Source organism: Oncorhynchus mykiss, chromosome 2, assembly GCF_057628025.1.
Source record: "Oncorhynchus mykiss isolate SJ-2025 chromosome 2, ASM5762802v1, whole genome shotgun sequence".
Taxonomy (NCBI): Eukaryota; Metazoa; Chordata; class Actinopteri; order Salmoniformes; family Salmonidae; genus Oncorhynchus; species Oncorhynchus mykiss.
Window position 1 is genome coordinate 93,968,088 of NC_143023.1, and position 25,779 is coordinate 93,993,866.

A 25,779-nucleotide genomic window follows, 5' to 3' on the forward strand; every position below is an offset into this window, starting at 1 on the left:
ATTGTTGATGTCCTAATATGTCCACCGTACACCTGACATTGTAACAACGTTGGGATGGGCTATGGAGTTTCATGAAGGGATGGTTTTATCTTGTGTCATGAACTGGCGTCTATCATATCAATATTAGATATCACTAATTGTGTATATGGGTCTTTCTATAAACTAGGGAACCAGTGAGTATTTCCTACACGGGGCAACTTGTCACAGATATTGATAAGCCATTGATAATAATCAGCTAATTTTTTTCATGTCATTACGTTAAGATATAATGGGGATCTTAGCTATATTCAATTAAATTCACGAGTTGATTTAAAACCTGTTAATCCTTTATCATGGTTGGTGTCTTTGCCAATTTGTTCAAAATCATGTGACATTACTTTTCTGGCCTTGCATTTATGGCAGTGTAAGTTTTCGTTAGATCATATATTAAGCATTAATCGGTTAAAATAGACATTGAACTTGAACTCTGTGAGAATCCTGGATCTAGCTGTCTGACAATTTGTTGTATAGAGATCTCAGAAATGCTGTGTAACTAGGTAACATTCAGTTTCTTCTTATGTTACGGTGTGAAAACAGTTTTCATGGGCACACAAATCCAAAATAATACATGCGATTGCAAAATCCAATGCTTCAACCAAAAGAGTCACCTTACCTGAATACTGAAAACCTACATCGATACTGTCGTTACCGTGGTTCTTCAGTAATTATGTATAATACTTGTTGGATGCACATTTGTTGTCCAACTGATTAGTTACGCCGTGGTATTTTCACACATCATTAGCTGATCCAGGAAGGAATTTTCTGACTGACAGTCAGGTGAAGAACAGCTGTTGTGAAAGTGACTGTGACACAACAACAGTGCTGGAAAAAAAGGAATGTCCAGAATATGTTGGTGTCTCATTGGTTACACCGGTGAAGACAGTGGTGCCTGGATCCAGGTTGGATCTAATAACCCGAGTGACTTGATGTTTATCTTCTGTTGTTGTCAGCTTGATTTACAGCAGGGTCTCGTTACATTTACAGCAGGGTCTCGTTAGATTTACAGCAGGGTCTCGTTAGATTTACAGCAGGGTCTCGTTAGATTTACAGCAGGGTCTCGTTAGATTTACAGCAGGGTCTCGTTAGATTTAACAGAGAACGCATCCTAGTTAATGTGTTCATGTTTTCCTATGTTTTTGTGCTTCTGATTGGACACCTGAAGTCTGCTGTGCGCAATTGTGTAGGATAGACTATTGCGCAACACCCAACGCTCTCCTATGAATTATTCTGGATTTAATGACAACACATTACATAGCCTAGTGGGCTTATTGAGACTATGATTTGGTAATGAAATAACAGGACAAAACAACACTATTTTCCATGTTACTCCTGCAATTTTAAACAATTACAAGGGGCTGGAAGAAGCCTACTTGAACTTGAATTTGGAGCTCAAAAATGCAAGTATTGGAATAGGCCTACCTTGAAAATGTCCTCAATTGGGTGCTTGAAAAGTCCAAGTAATTATTGTAGCCAATGTATGTTGTTGTATAGCTGGAGTTAAGGGCAATTTGCATATATTCACTTTTACTCCTCTAAATACACATGTGGAACTGCATAAAAATATTTTTTATTTTGATCCCAATGTCCCACATTGTGCCCATTATTTATAGAAAGACCCACGTGCATAGTATGTTATTTCCTGGAACTCTACAAAGGAAGTATGATTATAATAAATCATTAGAGGATGTGTCTCAGTGAAGAATTGTGTTATTCAACTAAATCAGATTACTCTAATATGCTATTTCAGCCGGTACTTTTACTACATTATTGTCCCTATTACATTTATGGGGATGGTACAAACACATTTGAGGATTTGAATTCAGTGTTTCTAAATATTTATACTACAAACACAATTACTTTAGGTGTGTGTTTTTACCCTCGGTGTAGGTCAACAAAACAACTACAGACATGTTGAGAGTTTAATCAAAATGGGATATTAAAAATATCCTTTTAGACCCCGGATGGGCAAGTCCAGTCCTCGGGGGTCTGATTAGGGTCACCCTTTTTCCCCAGCCCCAGCGAACACACCTGACTCCAATAATCAACTAATCATGATATTCAGTTTAGAATACAATTAGTTTAATCAGCTGTGTTTGCTAGGGATGGAGGAAAAGTGTGACAGCACTCCGGCCCCCGAGGACTGGAGTCGCCCAACTCTGTTTAGACTGTTTCTGCTGCTTCTTCCTGTTTATTATTAGGTTTGTGTCGAGGCAGTTTGAAGGCAGTATATCAAAGATTATTTTTTTAATCAGACTAGACCATTTATCCTATCTGTGCTAGACATACAGTACAGTTCAAAAGTTTGACACAACCTACTCATTCAAGGGTTTTTCTTTACAATGTAGAAAATAGCAAAAATAAAGAAAAAAAACCCTTGAATGAGTAGGATGTGTCCACACTTTAGACTGATACTGTAACTGCCCATGTTTGCATAAACCCGTATTAGCAAATCACTGAGTAGGAGTCTCTTGTGCCTATATGTTTAAGTATAACGGATGTACAGTGGATAAAATAGTTTGTCTTACTGTTGTCGTTCTTAATGATATATTCTACATAAACATGTTTTTCCGCTCCCCAGTACTCCCAACTGATAAGCATTCCGTCCTCTCCCACGGAGGAGCTAACGTTCCCGAATGCCGGAGCCGCTGGATGCACTGAGCACAACGAGAGAAGAAGACAACCATAAAGCTCACACCATGTAGGTCAAAGGTCAATTGGAAAAATACAGTTCTAATCAAACTGTTCCTGCTGAAAATACTCTTAAAATACTACGTAAAAATATATCAACCTGAGTCTGACTTTAAGTCTGTGTACTCACACTCAACTTACTTATATACTGACAAAGCCCGTAGCTAACTCTGCAACAGTTTATACCAGTGGTTCCCAACCAGGGGTACGAGGATCCCTGTGGGTACTTGGCCTATCAACGGGGGGTACTTGAGACGACCAAAGAGACCATAGGCTTACTGGTAAAATACACAAGGGGGTACTTGAGGGGTACTCCGGGGCAAAGCAAAATTCAGTTGGTGATACAACAACTAAAAAAGGTTGGGAAACACTGGTTTATACCATACAAATAACACATAATTTGCTTGTAGGCATAGATTATATTGAACATCTGTCTGTATCATAGAATCTATAGGTCTAAATCAAAGCAAGATACACGTTGATTTTCCATTCCACTTTCAGTTAGTCCTACTTCTATTAAATCTACAGTTACTCCTCTCCTACAAGTACCTTACAAACAGATTCAGACAATAAAGCCTGAACATTTGTAATACATTTAGGAAATCACTAAGACTGTAAGATGTGCATGGACATTGACTCGAGCGGCTGTACCCTTGTGGAATGGGTGGCGTGGAGGAGACCCTGCTATGGGAGGTGAGGTTTGGGTTCGGGTGTTCCCTGGAACAACACGGAGAAGAATAAGAAATACCCAACACTCAACAGACACGGCAGCTTCAACCACAGGCAAAGGTAAGATAGTGAGCTGGCTACAAACAGGTCCGTTACCACGCATGCAGTGGAGGTCAGCATGTCTGAGGGGGGGGGGATCAGTCGGAGCAGGGTTCAAACACGCACAATGTCATGCATGGGACGACACAGCACCAGCCAGACATAGAAATACAGACATAGATCAGCAGTCACAGAGACGCCATCACGCCGTTAGCAAGTAAGATGCAACACGGAAGAGTTTTGAGTGTGCTATATGGTTATTGGTGTTACAGCAGCCAAATAAGCACCACATCATATAATTATGTCTGTACAGATGTAGGATTTTAATTTGATCACTCTATTGTTGCTGAGGATTTCCCTGCGCCAATAGGAAATGCAGATGAGCTTTGGGATTTACAGAAATTCACTGAAAAAATGCACAAAATTATGGACGAAACGTTCAAATTCGTTTGCTGCAGGATTATGTTTGTACATGTTTTATTGTAACACTTGCTGTGACAATATAGGTCAAATTAAGATTCTACATCTGTATGTAGCTATCTTCAACGTTTCAGATTGGAATTCAGGTCCTGCTGAGTCGAGGGGTCAAGGGGATTGGTGGGAGCAGGAGGAGAGTCTTCCAAAGGGGAACACAGGCTTAGACGGGTCTTTGAAGCGTAAAGCATCTCAGAGTACAGTATGAGTGCTGATCTATTCATTAAAACTGATTCTAGGTCAGTACTCTTATTCTGAGATGCTTTGTAAATATGGGCCCGGATCTGTTTGTATGAGGAGCATGCAGACTCTGAGAGCTACAGGTACCTCCTCCAACCTCGTCTACTGAAGGCTGATACATTAGGACTTTGAGGGAAAAGAGGGGACACAAAAGTTGATATCAAAGTCAATATGGCTCCTGCAGTCCCTTTCACTAAATGAACCAGTGAGTAAGCAGGAACATGCTGTAATACAAAACTAACTGGACCAGCTAATGTCAAAGTACTGGGAAACACACTCACAGTTAGTGTTCTTACAACCATTACAACACTGAGGTTATATCATGCTTTGGCACAAAGCTGTACACTGTCTGACACACTGAAGACGATTCAACAGTAGATCCACAAGGACAACAGACTGACATCATGAACATAAAACAGAGAAGCATACGAGTATAAGACACACAATACACCATCTAGATGTTTGGTGTTGACTTGAACCATTCAACCTGGTACATGTGTGGAATGGTATGTAACCATATCAATTTACAGGGTACGTCCTCCACCGTCTTTGACTACAGTCAAAGTTTGTTTTCCACTTGTGACCTTCAGTAGAGTACTTTCACACTTACCTTCGTCCATAATAGTGATGGCTTCCTCTGTAATGACGGGCCCTGCTCCCTGGCCTGTTTTGGCATTGAAATAAAACTTGTAGCGTGTGCTGTACTTGAGGTTGGGGAGCGTGACGGAGGTCTTGTTGGCCGGCAGGGCCAGCTCTTCAATCGGACCCAGCTCGTTGGAGTTGTTGACTGAAGAGGTGGAGGAGGAGGTAAGGTAGAGGTGGAGGAGGGGTGAGGTGGAGCAGGAGGTAAGGTAGAGGTGGAGGAGGGGAGAGGTGGAGGAGGAGGTAAGGTAGAGGTGGAGGAGGGGAGAGGTGGAGGAGAGGTGAGGTGGAGGAGGAGGTAAGGTAGAGGTGGAGGAGGGGAGAGGTGGAGGAGGAGGTAAGGTAGAGGTGGAGGAGGGGAGAGGTGGAGGAGGAGGTAAGGTAGAGGTGGAGGAGGGGAGGGGAGAGGTGGAGGAGGAGGTAAGGTAGAGGTGGAGGAGGAGAGAGGTGGAGGATTGGAGAGGTGGAGGAGGAGGTAAGGTAGAGGTGGAGGAGTGGATAAGGTAGATGTGGAGAGCTGTTTGTAGATGTTTCTGGTTTGGTCAATACAACATCCTGTACATACATGCCTACTGTAATAACGCCTACTGTAATAACTCTTCCCATGATAACTCCTCCTGTAGTAACTACTCCTGTAATAACTCTTCCCATGATAAATCCTCCTGTAGTAACTACTCCTGTAGTAACTCCTACTGTAATAACTCATCCCGTAGTAACTCCTCCTGTAGTAACTCCTCATGTAGTAACTCCTCCTGTAATAACTCCACCCGTAGTAACTCATCCTGTAGTAACTCCTCCTGTAGTAACTCCTCCTGTAGTAACTCCTCCTGTAGTAACTCCTCATGTAGTAACTCCTCATGTAGTAACTCCTCCTGTAGTAACTCCTCCTGTAATAACTCCTCCTGTAGTAACTCCTCCTGTAGTAACTCATCCTGTAGTAAATCCTCCTGTAGTAACTCCTCCTGTAGTAACTCCTCCTGTAGTAACTGCTCATGTAGTAACTCCTTCTGTAGTAACTCCTCCTGTAGTAACTCATCATCTCGTAACTCATCATGTAGTAACTCATCATGTAGTAACTCCTCATGTAGTAACTCCTCATGTAGTAACTCATCCTGTAGTAACTCATCCTGTAGTAACTCATCATGTAGTAACTCATCCTGTAGTAACTCATCCTGTAGTAACTCCTCCCATAGTAACTCATCATCTAGTAACTCATCATGTAGTAACTCATGATGTAGTAACTCATGATGTAGTAACTCCTCATGTAGTAACTCATGATGTAGTAACTCCTCATGTAGTAACTCATGATATAGTAACTCCTCATGTAGTAACTCATCATGTAGTTTCTCATGATGTAGTAACTCATGATGTAGTAACTCATCCTGTAGTAACTACTCCTGTAGTAACTCCTCCTGTAGTAACTCATCATGTAGTAACTCATCCTGTAGTAACTCATCCTGTAGTAACTCATGATGTAGTAACTCCTCATGTAGTAACTCATGATGTAGTAACTCCTCATGTAGTAACTCATCATGTAGTAACTCATCATGTAGTAACTCCTCCTGTAGTAACTCATCATGTAGTAACTCCTCATGTAGTAACTCATCCTGTAGTAACTCATGATGTAGTAACTCCTCATGTAGTAACTCATCATGTAGTAACTCATGATGTAGTAACTCATGATGTAGTAACTCCTCATGTAGTAACTCATCCTGTAGTAACTCCTCCTGTAGTAACGCATCATGTAGTAACTCATCCTGTAGTAACTCATCCTGTAGTAACTCATGATGTAGTAACTCCTCATGTAGTAACTCATGATGTAGTAACTCCTCATGTAGTAACTCATGATGTAGTAACTCCTCATGTAGTAACTCATGATGTAGTAACTCCTCATGTAGTAACTCATCCTGTAGTAACTCCTCCTGTAGTAACTCCTCCTGTAGTAACTCATCCTGTAGTAATTCATCCTGTAGTAACTCATCATGTAGTAACTCATCATGTAGTAACTCATCCTGTACACTAGACAACACTACAGACAGCAAATAAGTTTTGGAATCATCAAGAAAGGCTCTCAAATCTCTCAAATCTCAAATTTCTGACAGAACCTCTAGCTCTAAAGATCTACTATCTTATCCCTTATGCAACCTGTCCTTAACATAGGTAGGTGTGAAGGCTCACCTTGCTGGTATTTGAGGATGTAGCCGGTGAGGTGTCCGTTGCGGTCGTTGGGAGGACCCCATTCCAGAGTCAAATTGTTCAGGTTAGAGTTGGTGATCCTCAGGAAAGATGGCGGCCCAGGAACTGCATGATAGACACAAAAGGGATATTCACACAAATCAATCTTCATCTGTATTTTTTTGTAATGTAAGTTGAGTTGAGCACAAAAGCTTCCTTGAATCAGTACACTAACTATGAATGCCGGCCCACCAACACGGAGCGTTGAGTTGAATGAGAATGTCTGTTCTAGTTTCTATATTTTATGACGTAGAATTAATGAATGTTGGCTCCTCCTACCTCCTTCGGGGGTCTCAAACTGCAGGTTGGAGCTGGCGGGGCCCTCCCCCTTGCCATTGTAAACCCTGATGTTGAACAGGTAGAGGCTGTAAGGCTGCAGGCCTGGGAGCATGCCATGACTCTTGTTCCCACTGAAGGACAGAAACTGCTGCTCCACACGGTGGGGGTTGTGTTTGTGGAGGCTCCTCTCACGCCAGTAAGACACCTGGTAGAGACACAGATACAGAGGAATTAGACTGGTGTGTGTGTGTTGGAGGAGGGGGGTTGTGGAGGCTCCGCTAACGACAGTAATCGACCTGGTAAAGACACAGATACAGAGAAGTTAGATGGATGTGTGTGTGTTGGGGAGGGGGGGGGGGGGGAGGGGGGTTGTGGAGGTTCCGCTAACGACAGTAGCTCACCTGAGATATACAAATATAGAGCTATGAAATTGGTGTGTGTGTGTGTGTCATGGTAGGGGGTAAGCGGCATGTGTGCGTGCATGTGTCTGTCTGTGTGTCTGTTTCTATGCGTCTACTGTTTGATCCTCTCATCTTTGAAGACAGCGTTGTGTACAGTACCTTGTATCCCTTGAGGTGTCCCCGTACTGTCTTCGGTGGGACAGGCTCCCAGTGCACCTCAGCCAGGGTGCTGTTCAACACTAGGACCTGGACACTGTCTGGAGCCTGCACCGGCACTGTGGGAAACCCAATCAGAAGGAACACAATTACAACAGAAACCAGTCACACTAAGGGACAGAACAACACCACTTCATTTGAGACAATTACAACTTCTCCTGTAGTTGAAATCAAATCCATTTTTATTTGCCACATACATATGGTTAGCAGATGTTATTGCGAGTGTAGTGAAATGCTTGTAAGGACTAGAAGCGAGGCAGCACTCTCTGTCGCCGCCATTTTGTTCCCTAACTTCCAAGAACAGATCAAACGAAGAAGAGATAGAACATGTAACAACTCTGTATCTGTCACGTCATGCAACACAACAGTCAGTTTTCAGGACACACATTCATACCTGACACCTTAGAAGCACTTCAATGGAGATTCTCCATTAGGGGCAGCAGATAGCCTAGTGGTTAAGAGTGTTGGGACAGTAACCGAAAGGTCGCTGGTTTGAATGGCTGAGCTGACTAGGTGAACAATCTGCCGATGTGCCATTGAGCAAGGCACCAAACCCTAATCGCTCTGGATAAGAGTGCCTGATAAATAAATCTTAATGTTTAAAAACAATAAGCATGCTTTACAGTCCAGGAAACCGGCCCATCGTGAATCCTTAAAGAAACAAAATGGCGCTGCGTGACTCACAGTCCTCTCCGGAGTGTCCAGTGACCACAGCTGGATCAGGGCCAATCCCGTTGTTGTTAATGGCTTGAACCTTGACCTCGTATGGTGTGAAGGTGGGAGTCCCAGAGACCATGAACTTGGAGACGTTGGCCACGGTCACTGACGTCCAGTTCTTGTCCACATCCTTCTGTCTCCACATCACCTTGTACTGCAGGCCTGGACCGTTAGCCTGGAGGCCTGACAGTGGCTACGAGATACAGTGAATCACATTGTTATTACTGTGACTAACAGTACTGCATTAATGAACAGCTGACAGGCACCATTCGCAGTACTGCATTAATGAATAGCTGACAGGCACCATTCACAGTACTGCATTAATGAACAGCTGACAAGGAAATTCACAGTACCGCATTAATGAACAGCTGACAGGCACCATTCACAGTACTGCATTAATGAATAGCTGACAGGCACCATTCGCAGTACTGCATTAATGAATAGCTGACCAGCACCATTCACAGTACTGCATTAATGAATAGCTGACAGGCACCAATCACAGTACTGCATTAATGAACAGCTGACAGGCACCATTCACAGTACTGCATTCATGAACAGCTGACAGGCACCATTCACAGTACAGCATTAATGAACAGCTGACCAGCACCATTCGCAGTACTGCATTAATGAATAGCTGACAGGCACCAATCACAGTACTGCATTCATGAACAGCTGACAGGCACCAATCACAGTACTGCATTAATGAACAGCTGACAGGCACCATTCACAGTACTGCATTAATGAACAGCTGACAGGCACCATTCACAGTACTGCATTAATGAACAGCTGACAGGCACCATTCACAGTACTGCATTAATGAACAGCTGACAGGCACCAATCACAGTACTGCATTAATGAACAGCTGACAGGCACCATTCACAGTACTGCATTAATGAACAGCTGACAGGCACCATTCACAGTACTGCATTAATGAACAGCTGACAGGCACCATTCACAGTACTGCATTCATGAACAGCTGACAGGCACCATTCACAGTACTGCATTAATGAACAGCTGACCAGCACCATTCACAGTACTGCATTAATGAACAGCTGACAGGCACCATTCACAGTACTGCATTAATGAACAGCTGACAGGCACCAATCACAGTACTGCATTAATGAACAGCTGACAGGCACCAATCACAGTACTGCATCAATGAACAGCTGACAGGCACCAATCACAGTACTGCATTAATGAACAGCTGACAGGCACCATTCACAGTACTGCATTAATGAACAGCTGACAGGCACCAATCACAGTACTGCATTAATGAACAGCTGACAGGCACCAATCACAGTACTGCATCAATGAACAGCTGACAGGCACCAATCACAGTACTGCATTAATGAACAGCTGACAGGCACCAATCACATTACTACATTAATGAACAGCTGACAGGCACCATTCACAGTACTGCATTAATGAACAGCTGACAGGCACCATTCACAGTACTGCATTAATGAACAGCTGACAGGCGCCAATCACAGTACTGCATTAATGAACAGCTGACAGGCACCATTCACAGTACTGCATTAATGAACAGCTGACAGGCACCAATCACATTACTACATTAATGAACAGCTGACAGGCGCCAATCACAGAACTGCATTAATGAACAGCTGACAGGCACCATTCACAGTACTGCATTAATGAACAGCTGACAGGCACCAATCACAGTACTGCATCAATGAACAGCTGACAGGCACCAATCACAGTACTGCATTAATGAACAGCTGACAGGCACCATTCACAGTACTGCATTAATGAACAGCTGACAGGCACCATTCACAGTACTGCATTAATGAACAGCTGACAGGCACCATTCACAGTACTGCATTAACGAACAGCTGACAGGCACCAATCACAGTACTGCATTAATGAACAGCTGACACCAACTTCCTTACAAATAAAATGCTACAGCTGTAGCTTACCTTCCACAATATCATAAGATTGTCACGTTCAGTTCCAAAACCTTTAACTCCGCTGGGGTTCTCATCTGGAGCTGAAGCAGGTGAAGAAATGTTAAATTACACAGAATGCCAAATCAACAGCATGTACAAATCAACAGTATGTCCAAATCAACAGAATGCACAAATCAACAGAATGTCCAAATCAACAGAATGCACAAATCAACAGAATGTCCAAATCAACAGTATGCACAAATCAACAGAATGCACAAATCAACAGTATGCACAAATCAACAGTATGCACAAATCAACAGAATGCACAAATCAACAGTATGCACAAATCAACAGAATGCACAAATCAACAGTATGCACAAATCAACAGTATGCACAAATCAACAGAATGCACAAATCAACAGTATGTCCAAATCAACAGAATGCACAAATCAACAGTATGCTCAAATCAACGGAATGCACACATCAACAGTATGCACAAATCAACAATATGCACAAATCAACAGTATGCACAAATCAACAGAATGCACAAATCAACAGTATGCACAAATCAACAGAATGCACAAATCAACAGTATGCACAAATCAACAGTATGCACAAATCAACAGTATGCACAAATCAACAGAATGCACAAATCAACAGCATACACGAACAACAGAATGCCAAATCAACAGAATGCCAAATCAACGGTGCCAAATCAACCCCATTATTAACAAGTCAATTCTAGAATCTGTACCTGCAGGATTGGTCTTGTACATGTGGGAGGGGTTGGAGGGATCGGAGAGACCCACAGCGTTCAGGGCCAGGACTCTGAAGGAGTAGTGAACGTAAGGGGACAGTTCGAGGTGGGCCGTGGTCTTGCTGCCCGGGACATGCGTCAGGTTGTGCCAGTGGCCATGATCGTGGAGAGAGTCTGTGTACTGGATCACAAATTCTGAGGGGGAAAGAAGTGGAAAAATTGTGAATGATTGCAGGGAATGTATTATCTAACTTCAGTCTTGGTATAGTTGACACAAGCCTAATCTCTCTGAGCTCCCTGATATACTGTATACCTAACATTACCCTGGAAGATCCTGACACTATCAGAAACCCATCAAATTCACCATTAAATACATATGATATGGGTAGTGCTGAACAAACATAATTAGCAAGTACTCTGAGTAGTGCTAACATCATTAAAAACAGTGAGATTGACTAAACCTAATAGCACTGTGGCCGTAGTCTCAAGATAATAATGATACAGCCATTAGATAGTGTTCTGGGAATAGCAGTCTGTCATTAGCACTACACACACACACACACACACACACACACACACACACACACACACACACACACACACACACACACACACACACACACACACACAGAGAGGTACAGCAGGTGCGTACTGTGAATAGGGCTTTTGTGTTCGTCTCCAGGTATCCAGGTGAGCTGGACACTCCTGGGTTTCATGTCGGTCAACTCCAGGTCAGTAGGAGGGTCTGGTTGTTCTGGAGAACACAGGACATTTAGCTCAGTGTAATAGACAGCTACTTTACAGTGACTCCCAGCACGACAACATTATTTGTTCATGCCATGCCACGTATGGAACCACAGACTGATAAAAAAAATAAGTATGGAACACAGCAAGAGAAGACCCTTTTTATTGCCACAAGAAAAGCTTTAGACATATGAGCTGGATGGAAATGAAACCCTTCACCCCACTCTGCAGCAGGGACAGCGACACCAAGCAGTGTGACAAACATATCTGTGGATTACAGAGATACTTCAGCATTCAGGCAATGAAGCCCTTTATCTACTGTACTTCTCCAGAGTCGGATGAACTCGTAGATACCATTTTTTTATGCCTTTGTGTGCAGTTTGAAGGAAGTTTGCGAATGTAGTGTTTGCGCAATTGCTAACAAGCGTTAGCACATTGACTGGAAATCTATGGTAACTGCTAGCATGCTAGTAGATACCATAGTCTTCCAGTCTTTGCACTAATGCTAGTTAGCATTGGCTCGCAAAAGTATCTCTGACTTCCTTCATACTGGACACAGAGACATACAAATGGTATCCATGAGTTCATCTGACTCTGGGGAAGTAGAAAAATGGCATTATTGCCCAAATCCCCAAGTATCCCTTTAAAGGCACTAGTAATTGCTCCACACTCACAGACTCCGTTTTAATGAGCTGTATTGCTGATGTATTCTTTTAACAACACATGCTAAACAAAATAACAAAAGCACATTTAGGGATTTTTTTTAACTCGTCAAACTGCTTTTAAAATAAAGAATGAATGATATAAGAAAATGGTGAAATCAAAAAGCCCTTTAAAAACAGTGGTTAAATTAAAACAACTGTCTGTTGCTCCGTCCGTCCGTCCGTCCGTCCGTCCGGATGCTGGTGATGTCACACACAAACACTGTGAACGATCACATCTGCGAGCAGCGCAGCATGCTTGACTATGCAGACACATAATCAACACACACACGAATACGAACACGAACACACACACAAGCTCATGAGACTGTGAGCAGAGATGAGCATTTGTGTTTACTGCAGGTTTACCATAGATGACAGCTGGAGTAGGAGCTGCCTCTGCCAGGTAGGAGAACAGGTGGGAGTGAGGTAGGGGTTAAGTAGTTAGTGATTAGAGACAACAACAGGACACCCTCTCTCTTACTTGCCGTTATTTCACATAATAGAAGCGAATATAGTATAATAGAATAGAGTAACAAAATTTTTCCCAACAAAACTAACAGAAACAACATTGTTACTGTCGTGTGATTTGAGGGATCATGAGCATGTTTCTGGTATGTAAGTTTACGAGAGAGAGTTACAGATGTAGGACCTTAATTTGATCAGCCTCGTGATTTACATAAATTCACTGAAAACCTGTCCTAACACACAGTTATATTAACAGTATTCCACTTTTCATGTAGCCTAATTTTGACCAGCTAATAGGCTAACCACCGATCAAGCAACATCACAGATTAAACGTTCAAATCGTCAATACAGGTCAAATTAAGATCCCACATCTGTACATACCGACGACAGTGAGCTCAGCACTGGCAGAGTCATGGTCCAGAGTAGTATTCATTATGCAGGTGTAAGTTCCCGCGTCGTTCTCTGTCACATCTGTTATGGTCAAGCTGTCAGAGTCCACCAGAAATCTGGGAAGACAAAGACAAAAATGTTTAAAAAATGGTCCGATCCTTAAGAGGTTTAACAGGGTCTTCTTGTGTAAGTGTATAACCCTTTCATTTGTGTTGAATTGTGTGTTTATGTATGCACTCAGGAAGCCCTGATGGACTAATGGATAAACTAAATTGAACTAAACATGAGTAGAATATACAAAAGCAGGACGTACTACTGCGGATATAATGGACCGTGCTCTATGTTGAAACATGAGTACCAGCACGTACCTCTCGTCATCGGGCAGCTCTCCGTTGTCTTTCAGCCAGATCATGATGGGGATGAGGGTGGGATCGTGTTTTACTTTACACTCAAACACCACGTTCATGTTTCTCTGGGCCACCTTGTATTTCGGCTGCTTCAGGATACGAGTTGGCTCTGGGGTGGGGGGGGGGGGGGGGGGGTTACATCAGAAACAACACAATGCAATATCCGGCTCCGTTGTTTACCTCAGTGAGACTAATCTAAGTGGTGTTCAGGGCCATCAGTTTTCCCTGGTTAGATCATATGGTGAGGAAAAAGTATGGACCCTATGTTTCCTATATGGTAAACCTTCAGAAAAACACATCCAGTAGAGATAGAGAGAGAGAGAGAGAGAGAGAGAGAGAGAGAGCTAGAGAGAGAGAGAGGTAGAGAGGTAGAGAGAGAGAGAGAGAGGGAGAGAGAGAGAGAGAGAGAGAGAGAGAACACTGCCCACAAAATGAGGTGGAAACTGAACTGCACTTCCTAACCTCCTGTCCAATGTATGACCATATTAGAGACACATATTTCCCTCAGATTACACAGATCCACAAAGATTTCGAAAACAATCCCGATTTTGATAAACTCCCATATCTACTGGGTGAAATACCAGTGTGCCATCACAACAGCAAGATTTGTGACCTGTTGCCACAAGAAAAGGGCAACCAATGAAGAACAAACACCATTGTAAATACAACCCATATTTATGCTTATTTATTTTCCCCTTTGTACATTAACCATTTGTACATCGTTACAACACTGTATATGTATAATATGACATTTGTAATGTCTTTATTCTTTTGAAACTTCTGTATGTTAAATGTTTACTGTTCATTTTTATTGTTTATTTCACTTTGTATATTACTAACCACACTTGCTTTGGCAATGTTAACCCATGTTTCCCATGCCAATAAAGCCCCTTGAATTGAATTGAATTGAATTGAGAGAGAGAATAGTGTGGTATCTCACCTTTCACCTCCAGATAGACGTGGTTCTCAGCGATGCCCAGAGTGTTCCTGGCCACACAGATATACTTCCCACTGTTGAGGGCCTGGGCCACATATATCTCCAGAGTCCCGTTTTCATGCAGCAAGTAGGGGTCCCCTTCCAGGGTGCTGGACTGGCTGTCCTTAAACCTGACAGGGAATAGTGGAACCATAGGTTCTGAACTTTTAACCTGGGATTGGGGTCAGATTTTTTAACACACACATACCATGCAGTTCTGTTGCACATACTAAAACGTTTGTTTCCGAAAGTTAATACCCTGTTTCTTAACAATGCTACAGCACTGTGTTACAGCACTGTGGAACAGCACTGTGTTAAAGCACTGTGTTAAAGCACTGTGGAACAGCACTATGTTACAGCACTGTGTTACAGCACTGTGTTGCAGCACTGTGTTGCAGCACTGTGTTGCAGCACTGTGTTACAGCACTGTGTTGCAGCACTGTGTTGCAGCACTGTGTTGCAGCACTGTGTTACAGCACTGTGTTACAGCACTATGTTACAGCACTGTGTTACAGCAATGTGTTGCAGCACTGTGTTGCAGCACTGTGTTGCAGCACTGTGTTGAAGCACTGTGTTACAGCACTGTGTTACAGCACTGTGTTACAGCACTGTGTTACAGCACTGTGTTACAGCACTGTGCTACAGCACTGTGTTACAGCACTGTGTTACAGCACTGTGGAACAGCACTGTGGAACAGCACTGTGTGTTACAGCACTGTGTGTTACAGCACTGTGTGTTACAGCACTGTGTGTTACAGCACTGTGTTACAGCACTGTGTTACAGCACTGTGGAACAGCACTGTGGAACAGCACTGTGTGTTACAGCACTGTGGAACAGCACTGTGTTGCAGCACTGTGGAACAGCACTGTGTTGCAGCACTGTGTTACAGCACTGTGTTACAGCACTGTGTTACAGCACTGTTTTACAGCACTGTGTTGCAGCACTGTGTTGCAGCACTGTGTTACAGCACTGTGTTGCAGCACTGTGTTGCAGCACTGTGTTGCAGCACTGTGTTACAGCACTGTGTTACACACCCATTGCTGCCAATACTGTGGCGCGACCTATCTTTTTAGTACCCATAACTGCATGTAGAGTATACCAAAAAGTTCAAAGGTCATGAACTTACCATGTGATTTTGGGGATGGGCGAGCCGAAGGAGGAACAGTCCAGCAAGGCGTGGTTGTTTCGGATCACCTGGTAGACCTGGTTAGCTGGAGTCAATACTCTGGGTGTTTCAGCTATAAACAGACACAACGTGTTTGCAAGTTCAATGCACTTCAGTGACAGAAAAGCTGAGTTTCAAGCTTTAACTTCAAACTTCCGAGTTCTAAGTTTGAGTGAGGAGTTGACTCACAGAGAACGTTGACGAAGGCATTGGACAGCAGATATCCATATTCATTGGATGCGTTGCACTGGTAGACTGCACTGGATCCAGTTTGGACTTCCTCGAAGATGATGGTGTCGCCTTCCACCTTCCTATTGGAGTCCTCAGGTGAATCTAGCGAGGCATCAAAACACGTGTCAAAAGTTTCACCATAAACATAGAAAATGTTTAAATTGAACATTGTCTGTGTGTCTAAACCTCACAATGGCAGATGCAATGACTTAATCCCAAATAGACTGTGGTGTCTGTGCACTGTATGAACACTAAGAGACAGACAGACAGACAGACAGACAGACAGACAGACAGACAGACAGACAGACAGACAGACAGACAGACAGGCACTCAATCAATCAATCAATCAATCAATACCGCGTACTCACTCTCTATGGGGATGCCATTCATGGCCCAGTTGATGGTGGGTTTGGGAGTACCACTGGCCCTACAGATCAATTGACCCTTCTCTCTAGGGGCCAGCACCAGGTTCCTGGGGGTAGTGATCCAGTACGGTGCCGCTGGGAGGGGAGGACCACATGAACACAAGGCAAGCAGACGGTTGGTTAAAGGTAGAATATAGAAGTTCAGTTGATGTTCACCTCACATGAATGGTGGCTGTATGGTTGGATCATTTTTTTGCTGTAGAATTTGCATCAAAATACAAGGTAAAAACAACGGAAAACTAAAAAGGAAGGTGACGGGAGAGAAAAATGGTCAGAAAGGTTACAGACACGAAACTGAAAGGCAGGAAAGCGGTTAATGACAGAACCCTCTGTTCCGGATACCACCAATTAATAATCAATAAGGGAGATTCAAAGAGAGGATAAAAGCCATGGAGGCAATCGGACGTTCCTGACCTCTTTCAGCCCCGCTCCTCACAGTTTTTTGTGGTGTTATTGAATGAGTAGGACAGTGACAGTGTTGTGGTGTTATTGAATGGGTAGGACAGTGACAGGCAGACAGGAAAGGCAGGAGGAGTCCACATCAGAAGGGCGGGTGCAGAATCCGGAGCCAAGCAGACCCTGCTATAGGCTACATGTGTGCTAGAGTTATCGGAACTAACTGCTAGGTCACATGACATACCTTTGACGGTGACACGGATGGTGTGGTGTATGGAGGCCAAGCGGTTGTGGGCAGTGCAGCGGTACTCGCCAGCGTCGGCATCGGACACGTTCACGATACGCAGTATCTTCTGGAAGGTCACGATAGAGGTGCGCTTGTCAGGGAACTCCCCACTCAGCTTACTCCACGAGACCTCTGGAGTGGGACTGGATAGGGAATAGGGAGAGAAGAGGGAGAGAGAGAGAGAGAGAATAGTGTGAAGACATACGTTTCCAGTGAACTTATTTAGGTCACTATATGATCTATAAGCACACATACATAATGGTAAAAATGAAGTAATAACAGAGGTATACCGTACACAACACATAATACAGGTACAAGACATTGGCACTAAGTACTTACAGTCCCTCAGTGATGCACTCCAACTCCAGGACCTGTCCTCTCAGCACCATCTTGGAGCTGCTGGAGCCAGAAGGGATGAGGAAAGTGGGTTTCCTCTCCTCCACGGAGCCGTCTGCAGTCATAACAACATGGAGGGGTCAGAGACACAGCTAGTCACAGCAAGACTACCTACGGCTGTTCTGTCCATTTTATTCCATGTTTTTTTTTTTTACCAAGGTCAGTGCTGTACCACTGTGAAGGTACAGGTCAGTGCTGTACCACTGTGAAGGTACAGGTCAGGTTGTACCACTGTGAAGGTACAGGTCAGGTTGTACCACTGTGAAGGTCCAGGTCAGTGCTGTACCACTGTGAAGGTATAGGTCAGGCTGTACCACTGTGAAGGTATAGGTCAGGTTGTACCACTGTGAAGGTACAGGTCAGTGCTGTACTACTGTGAAGGTACAGGGCTGTGCTGTACCACTGTGAAGGTACAGGTCAGGTTGTACCAATGTGAAGGTACAGGTCAGGTTGTACCACTGTGAAGGTACAGGTCAGTGCTGTACCACTGTGAAGGTACAGGTCAGTGCTGTACCACTGTGAAGGTACAGGTCAGGTTGTATCACTGTGAAGGTACAGGTCAGTGCTGTACCACTGTGAAGGTACAGGTCAGGTTGTACCACTGTGAAGGTACAGGTCAGTGCTGTACTACTGTGAAGGTACAGGTCAGTGCTGTACCACTGTGAAAGTACAGGTCAGTGCTGTACCACTGTGAAGGTACAGGTCAGTGCTGTACCACTGTGAAGGTACAAGTCAGGGCTCACATACTCAAACACAGCAGTTGACTTTTTTAAAAGGTGATTTGTGTTTGAGTTGACATCAGCAGCGTTTATAGTGAAGAGTAAGGGAAATTGCCTTTAAAAGTCTAGCGCAATGTACAGGTCGTAAATGTGTTGGAATGAATCCCTGCCTTCATCTCTTACTGTGAAGGGGTTCTTCGGTCGAGCGGTAGGACAGTACTAAGAGGTGGTGGATATCTACAATCTTGTTTTCCTGTACAGTTATATCAGATACTAAACTACTTTCCAGTTCAAGGTGAGGATAAGGATAACCGTCTCAAAATAATCCCATTTGGATATGATACTATGATATTAAGAGTTCAACAAATGGTGCTTGTGATGATGGCAATGATCATACAGAAAGAGAGATACATCGTTTCTGTCAGATCAGCCTGTCTGTAGCCTCATCTGTTGTACGGCTGACTGCGTGCCTGCGTGACATGTAGCTTCAGGGTACTCGACAGACAGACGCATAGGAAGTAATGCTTTTGCAAACAATGAGAAAGGAACTGATAGGAAATGAAAGATGTCAGAGAGCGGGGAGAGGTTTTAAGTGGATTGGGAGGAAAGAATTGGGTTGGCTGGGTGAAGAGAATAGATTAACAGACTGGAGTGGTAGTGGTTGGAACATTCACAGTTTGCAAGGCTGTCAATCTGCTTTGCTCTAATGAAATATATGACTATAAAAGAGAGAAAGCTTTCCAAAGGTAGGCTACTGAATATAATACAGACAGACCTACTGAATGTAATACAGACAGACCTACTGCATGTAATACAGACAGACCTACTGAATGTAATACAGACAGACCTACTGCATGTAATACAGACAGACCTACTGAATGTAATACAGACAGACCTACTGCATGTAATACAGACAGACCTACTGAATGTAATACAGACAGACCTACTGAATGTAATACAGACAGACCTACTGAATATAATACAGACAGACCTACTGAATGTAATACAGACAGACCTACTGAATGTAATACAGACAGACCTACTGAATGTAATACAGACAGACCCACTGAATGTAATACAGACAGACCTACTGAATGTAATACAGACAGACCTACTGCATGTAATACAGACAGACCTACTGAATGTAATACAGACAGACCTACTGAATGTAATACAGACAGACCTACTGAATGTAATACAGACAGACCTACTGAATGTAATACAGACAGACCTACTGCATGTAATACAGACAGACCTACTGAATATAATACAGACAGACCTACTGAATGTAATACAGACAGACCTACTGAATGTAATACAGACAGACCCACTGAATGTAATACAGACAGACCTACTGAATGTAATACAGACCTACTGAATGTAATACAGACCTACTGAATGTAATACAGACAGACCTACTGCATGTAATACAGACAGACCTACTGCATGTAATACAGCCAGACCTACTGCATGTAACACAGACAGACCTACTGAATGTAATACAGACAGACCTACTGAATATAATACAGACAGACCTACTGAATGTAATACAGACAGACCTACTGAATGTAATACAGACAGACCTACTGAATGTAATACAGACAGACCTACTGAATGTAATACAGACAGACCTACTGAATGTAATACAGACCTACTGAATGTAATACAGACAGACCCACTGAATGTAATACAGACAGACCTACTGAATGTAATACAGACCTACTGAATGTAATACAGACCTACTGAATGTAATACAGACAGACCTACTGCATGTAATACAGACAGACCTACTGCATGTAATACAGCCAGACCTACTGCATGTAACACAGACAGACCTACTGAATGTAATACAGACAGACCTACTGAATATAATACAGACAGACCTACTGAATGTAATACAGACAGACCTACTGAATGTAATACAGACAGACCTACTGAATGTAATACAGACAGACCTACTGAATGTAATACAGACCTACTGAATGTAATACAGACATACCTACTGCATGTAATACAGACAGACCTACTGCATGTAATACAGACAGACCTACTGAATGTAATACAGACAGACCCACTGAATGTAATACAGACATACCTACTGAATGTAATACAGACAGACCTACTGAATGTAATATAGACAGGCCTACTGAATGTAATACAGACAGGCCTACTGAATGTAATACAGACCTACTGAATGTAATACAGACCTACTGAATGTAATACAGACCTACTGAATGTAATACAGACCTACTGAATGTAATACAGACCTACTGAATGGAATACAGACCTAATGAATGTAATACAGACCTACTGAATGTAATACAGACAGACCTACTGAATGTAATACAGACCTACTGAATGTAATACAGACCTACTGAATGTAATACAGACAGACCTACTGAATGTAATACAGACAGACCTAATTAATGTACTACAGACCTAATGAATGTAATACAGACCTACTGAATGTAATACAGACCTACTGAATGTAATACAGACCTAATGAATGTAATACAGACCTACTGAATGTAATACAGACAGACCTACTGAATGTAATACAGACCGACCTAATTAATGTAATACAGACCTAATGAATGTAATACAGACCGACTGAATGTAATACAGACCTACTGAATGTAATACAGACCTAATGAATGTAATACAGACCTAATGAATGTAATATAGACCTACTGAATGTAATACAGACCTAATGAATGTAATACAGACCTACTGAATGTAATACAGACAGACCTACTGAATGTAATACAGACAGACCTAATTAATGTAATACAGACCTACTGAATGTAATACAGACCTACTGAATGTAATACAGACCTAATGAATGTAATACAGACCTACTGAATGTAATACAGACAGACCTACTGAATGTAATACAGACAGACCTACTGAATGTAATACAGACCTACTGAATGTAATACAGACCTACTGAATGTAATACAGACAGACCTACTGAATGTAATACAGACAGACCTAATTAATGTAATACAGACCTAATGAATGCAATACAGACCTACTGAATGCAATACAGACCTACTGAATGTAATAGATGTAATTTGTCCATTTGAATTTACAAAATATGAGCAAGGCAAAGGAGGAACCATCATGCAATGGTTCATTTTAGTCATTTGAAATTGTGTTAATAAATAGTTGCTGTAGAAAAGACAGTCTTTCACAAAAAATGTATTAATTGGTCAAGTTATGGTGGGAAGTCGGGTTAGTTTAAGGTTTAGGGGGTTAATGCTAGTGCTTGATTTCTAGTATTGGTTTACTACTAAAGACGAGGACAATCACAAGGGTAAGGTTAAGGTTTAGAGGTCGATGTTAGTGGTTGGTTTCTATTGGTTGACGAACTATGGGAGGGTAGAGCCACTAGGGGTTGCCAAAACTCACCACTAAAAAAATCAGTTTCATTGAATAAAGCAGCAACAGTCTCATTGACTGCATCCACTGTAACACAACAGAAAATAATCAAACATGCCACATGTTAAAGTCAATAAAGTGATTGGACAAATAAACATGAATGGTTGAATACTGAAATCAAACTGTGTGAACGGAAGAAAATGCTGAATGATGATCATATATATACTCTAGATAAAGAATAGATGGTAAAATCGTGTTTGTCAATCTGTATCGTCTAGACGATCAGTCAGTGGTAACTGGACTATATGAGAAAGCCTATTGTTGTTGAGAGAGGCTTTTCATGATCACTACTAGACTACTACTACTGGCGATGCTGAGGTTGGGATCACTGACAGGAAACTCCTATACGAACTGGCACACACACATTCAATGCTGAGCATGCACTCACACACACACACACACACACACACACACACACACACACACACACACACACACACACACACACACACACACACATGGACACAACACACACACACACACACACACACACACACACACACACTTACGGTTGAGCACTAAGAGGGTGATGGGTTGTTTCTGCTGGATGGTCTGAGTGTGAGGGAAGCGGGCGTAACAGATGTAGTCGTTCCTCGAGTCCTCCTTCAGAACGTTGGAGAAGTACAAGTCTCCGTTCAACGCCTGGAACACACGGCTGCTCTGAGGCAGTCTCTGGAAGTCTGGTGGAGGAGAGAAGTCAACATGAGGAGAGAAGTCAACACGAGGAGAGAGGTCAACACGAGGAGAGAAGTCAACACCAGGAGAGAAGTCAACACCAGGAGAGAAGTCAACACCAGGAGAGAAGTCAACACCAGGAGAGAAGTCAACACCAGGAGAGAAGTCAACACGAGGAGAGAAGTCAACATGAGGAGAGAAGTCAACATGAGGAGAGAAGTCAACACCAGCAGGCCACGCTACTGAGGCTTCCATTAATGTCTCATTTTATGTGGAATATTTTGACTCATAATTTGTAAGCAATGAAACCAAACAGACAGACTACCCAAAAGGACAGACTACCCAAGACATGACCATTCAGAAACATGTGTGGGCAGAACATCTTACCCATTAGGTTCTCATATAATCCAGCTAAAATGTCTGTAAACAAACAGGTATCTACACCTATCTATGTATCTACAGTAAACTACAGCACAACAGACAGTGGACTATAAAGACCAGACTTACTGACGTCCATCCAGAAGATGATAGGAGGGGGCAGGCCAGCAGGGGGCCGGCAATGTAGCACTAGAGCCTCGCCCTCCTGAACTCTGATTGGCTCGTTCCTCTCCTTTGACCACAAGGGGGACCCTGAAATACAAATAAGGAAAACATGATATACCAGTATGTGGTTTCTACATTTACCTAACATCACCAAGAAGACTGAGAGAACAAAAGGAATGAGATCTAGCTACATGAAAGGAATTAGTTCTAGCTACATGAAAGGAATTAGTTCTAGCTACATGAAAGTATTGAGTTGTAGCTACATGGAAGGAATGAGTTCTAGCTACATGGAAGGAATGAGTTCTAGCAACATGAAAGGATTGTTGTAGCTGCATGGAAGGAATGAGTTCTAGCTACATGGAAGGAATGAGTTCTAGCTACATGGAAGGAATGAGTTCTAGCTACATGAAAGGATTGTTGTAGCTGCATGGAAGGAATTAGTTCTAGCAACATGGAAGGAATGAGTTCTGGCTACATGATAGGATTGTTGTAGATGCATGAAAGGAATGAGTTCTAGCTACATGGAATGAATGAGTTCTAGCTACATGGAAGGAATGAGTTCTAGCAACATGAAAGGATTGTTGTAGCTGCATAGAAGGAATGAGTTCTAACTACATGGAAGGAATGAATTCTAGCTACATGGAAGGAATGAGTTCTAGCTACATGGAAGGAATGAGTTCTAGCTACATGGAAGGAATGAGTTCTAGCAACATGAAAGGAATGAGTTCTAGCAACATGAAAGGATTGTTGTAGCTGCATAGAAGGAATGAGTTCTAGCTACATGGAAGGAATGAGTTCTAGCTACATGGAAGGAATGAGTTCTAGCAACATGAAAGGAATGAGTTCTAGCAACATGAAAGGATTGTTGTAGCTGCATAGAAGGAATGAGTTCTAGCTACATGAACGGAATGAGTTCTAGCAACATGAAAGGATTGTTGTAGCTGCATGGAAGGAATGAGTTCTAGCTACATGGAAGGAATGAGTTGTAGCAACATGAAAGGATTGTTGTAGCTGCATGGAAGGAATGAGTTCTAGCTACATGGAAGGAATGAGTTCTAGCTACATGGAAGGAATGAGTTCTAGCTACATGGAAGGAATGAGTTCTAGCAACATGAAAGGATTGTTGTAGCTGTATGGAAGGAATGAGTTCTAGCTACATGGAAGGAATGAGTTCTAGCAACATGAAAGGATTGTTGTAGCTGCATAGAAGGAATGAGTTCTAGCTACATGAAAGGAATGAGTTCTAGCAACATGAAAGGATTGTTGTAGCTGCATAGAAGGAATGAGTTCTAGCTACATGGAAGGAATGAGTTGTAGCAACATGAAAGGATTGTTGTAGCTGCATAGAAGGAATGAGTTCTAGCTACATGGAAGGAATGAGTTCTAGCTACATGGAAGGAATGAGTTGTAGCTACATGGAAGGAATGAGTTCTAGCTACATGGAAGGAATGAGTTGTAGCTACAAATCTGCATCAAGCTGGAGGTAAACACAAAGGAAATGTTTGTAGGTGTTTCCAGGTAATGATTATTAGCATGATGTCTTTCCACATGTAACCGTTACCTTCCATGAAGAGAGCATTGATGATGGAAAATACATCTTATTAGTAACAACAACAAAAAGAAGAGAGAAAATAAAGATTGAACGGTGATAAATCAAAGAGACACATGTCATAGATAAGCTTAAGGGAGAATGGACTGAGACAGACATGAGTTGATATGACTTGTTATGAGACGGCTGAAAGGTGAGAGAGAGAGACATTGAGAAAGTGACAGAGAGAAACTAGAATGCTATTTGGCCGTAAACAGAGAGTACACAGCGGCAGATTACCTGACCACTGTGACTGACCCAAAATTAAGGAAAGCTTTAACTATGTACAGACTCAGTGAGCATAGCCTTGCAATTGAGAAAAGCCGCCGTAGGCAGACCTGGCTCTCAAGAGAAGACAGGCTATGTGCACACTGCCCACAAAATGAGGCGGAAACTGAGCTGCACTTCCTAACCTCCTACCAAATGTATGACCATATTAGAGACACATAATTCCCTCAGATTACACAGATCCACAAAGAATTCTAAAACAAACCCGGTTCTGATAAACTCCCATATCTATTGGATAAAATACCACAGTGTGTCATCACAGCAGCAAGATGTGTGACCTGTTGTCACAAGAAAAGGTCAACCAGTGAAGAACAAACACCATTGTAAATACAACCCATATTTATCCTTATTTATTTTCCCTTTTATACTTTAACCATTTTTACATCGTTACGACACAGTATATAGACATAATATGACATTTGTAATGTCTTTATTCTTATAGTACTTCTATGAGTGTAATGTTTACTGTTCATTTATATTGTTTATTTCACTTTTGTATATTATCTACTTCACTTGCTTTGGCAATGTTAACATATGTTTCCCATGCCAGTAAAGGCCCTTGAATTGAATTGAGACAGTG

General features: G+C 42.5%; 1 protein-coding gene across 27 annotated transcripts in view; it reads right to left on the reverse strand.

Moving 5' to 3' along the window:
• The window catches only part of LOC110499999 (neuronal cell adhesion molecule), a 143,279-nt gene that overhangs the window by 11,849 nt on the left and 105,651 nt on the right, over window positions 1–25,779 (reverse strand). For 6 of the 27 annotated variants that reach the window (XM_036959332.2, XM_090212787.1, XM_036959311.2 and 3 more), the window contains 23 exons: window positions 23,288–23,410; window positions 22,615–22,785; window positions 22,076–22,132; window positions 17,889–18,000; window positions 17,508–17,692; window positions 16,811–16,942; window positions 16,401–16,544; window positions 16,173–16,284; window positions 15,011–15,177; window positions 14,032–14,179; window positions 13,655–13,779; window positions 13,175–13,204; window positions 12,013–12,114; window positions 11,358–11,555; window positions 10,634–10,704; window positions 8,667–8,892; window positions 7,926–8,041; window positions 7,366–7,570; window positions 7,030–7,152; window positions 4,820–4,996; window positions 4,297–4,335; window positions 3,379–3,444; window positions 2,565–2,693 (listed from right to left, as the gene is read on the reverse strand). In XM_036959332.2, coding sequence (XP_036815227.2) covers window positions 2,565–2,693; window positions 3,379–3,444; window positions 4,297–4,335; window positions 4,820–4,996; window positions 7,030–7,152; window positions 7,366–7,570; window positions 7,926–8,041; window positions 8,667–8,892; window positions 10,634–10,704; window positions 11,358–11,555; window positions 12,013–12,114; window positions 13,175–13,204; window positions 13,655–13,779; window positions 14,032–14,179; window positions 15,011–15,177; window positions 16,173–16,284; window positions 16,401–16,544; window positions 16,811–16,942; window positions 17,508–17,692; window positions 17,889–18,000; window positions 22,076–22,132; window positions 22,615–22,785; window positions 23,288–23,410 — 2,958 coding nt within the window. The remainder of the gene's footprint in view (window positions 1–2,564; window positions 2,694–3,378; window positions 3,445–4,296; window positions 4,336–4,819; window positions 4,997–7,029; window positions 7,153–7,365; window positions 7,571–7,925; window positions 8,042–8,666; window positions 8,893–10,633; window positions 10,705–11,357; window positions 11,556–12,012; window positions 12,115–13,174; window positions 13,205–13,654; window positions 13,780–14,031; window positions 14,180–15,010; window positions 15,178–16,172; window positions 16,285–16,400; window positions 16,545–16,810; window positions 16,943–17,507; window positions 17,693–17,888; window positions 18,001–22,075; window positions 22,133–22,614; window positions 22,786–23,287; window positions 23,411–25,779) is intronic. The other 21 variants (XM_036959355.2, XM_036959350.2, XM_090212854.1 and 18 more) reach the window with 10 other exon arrangements.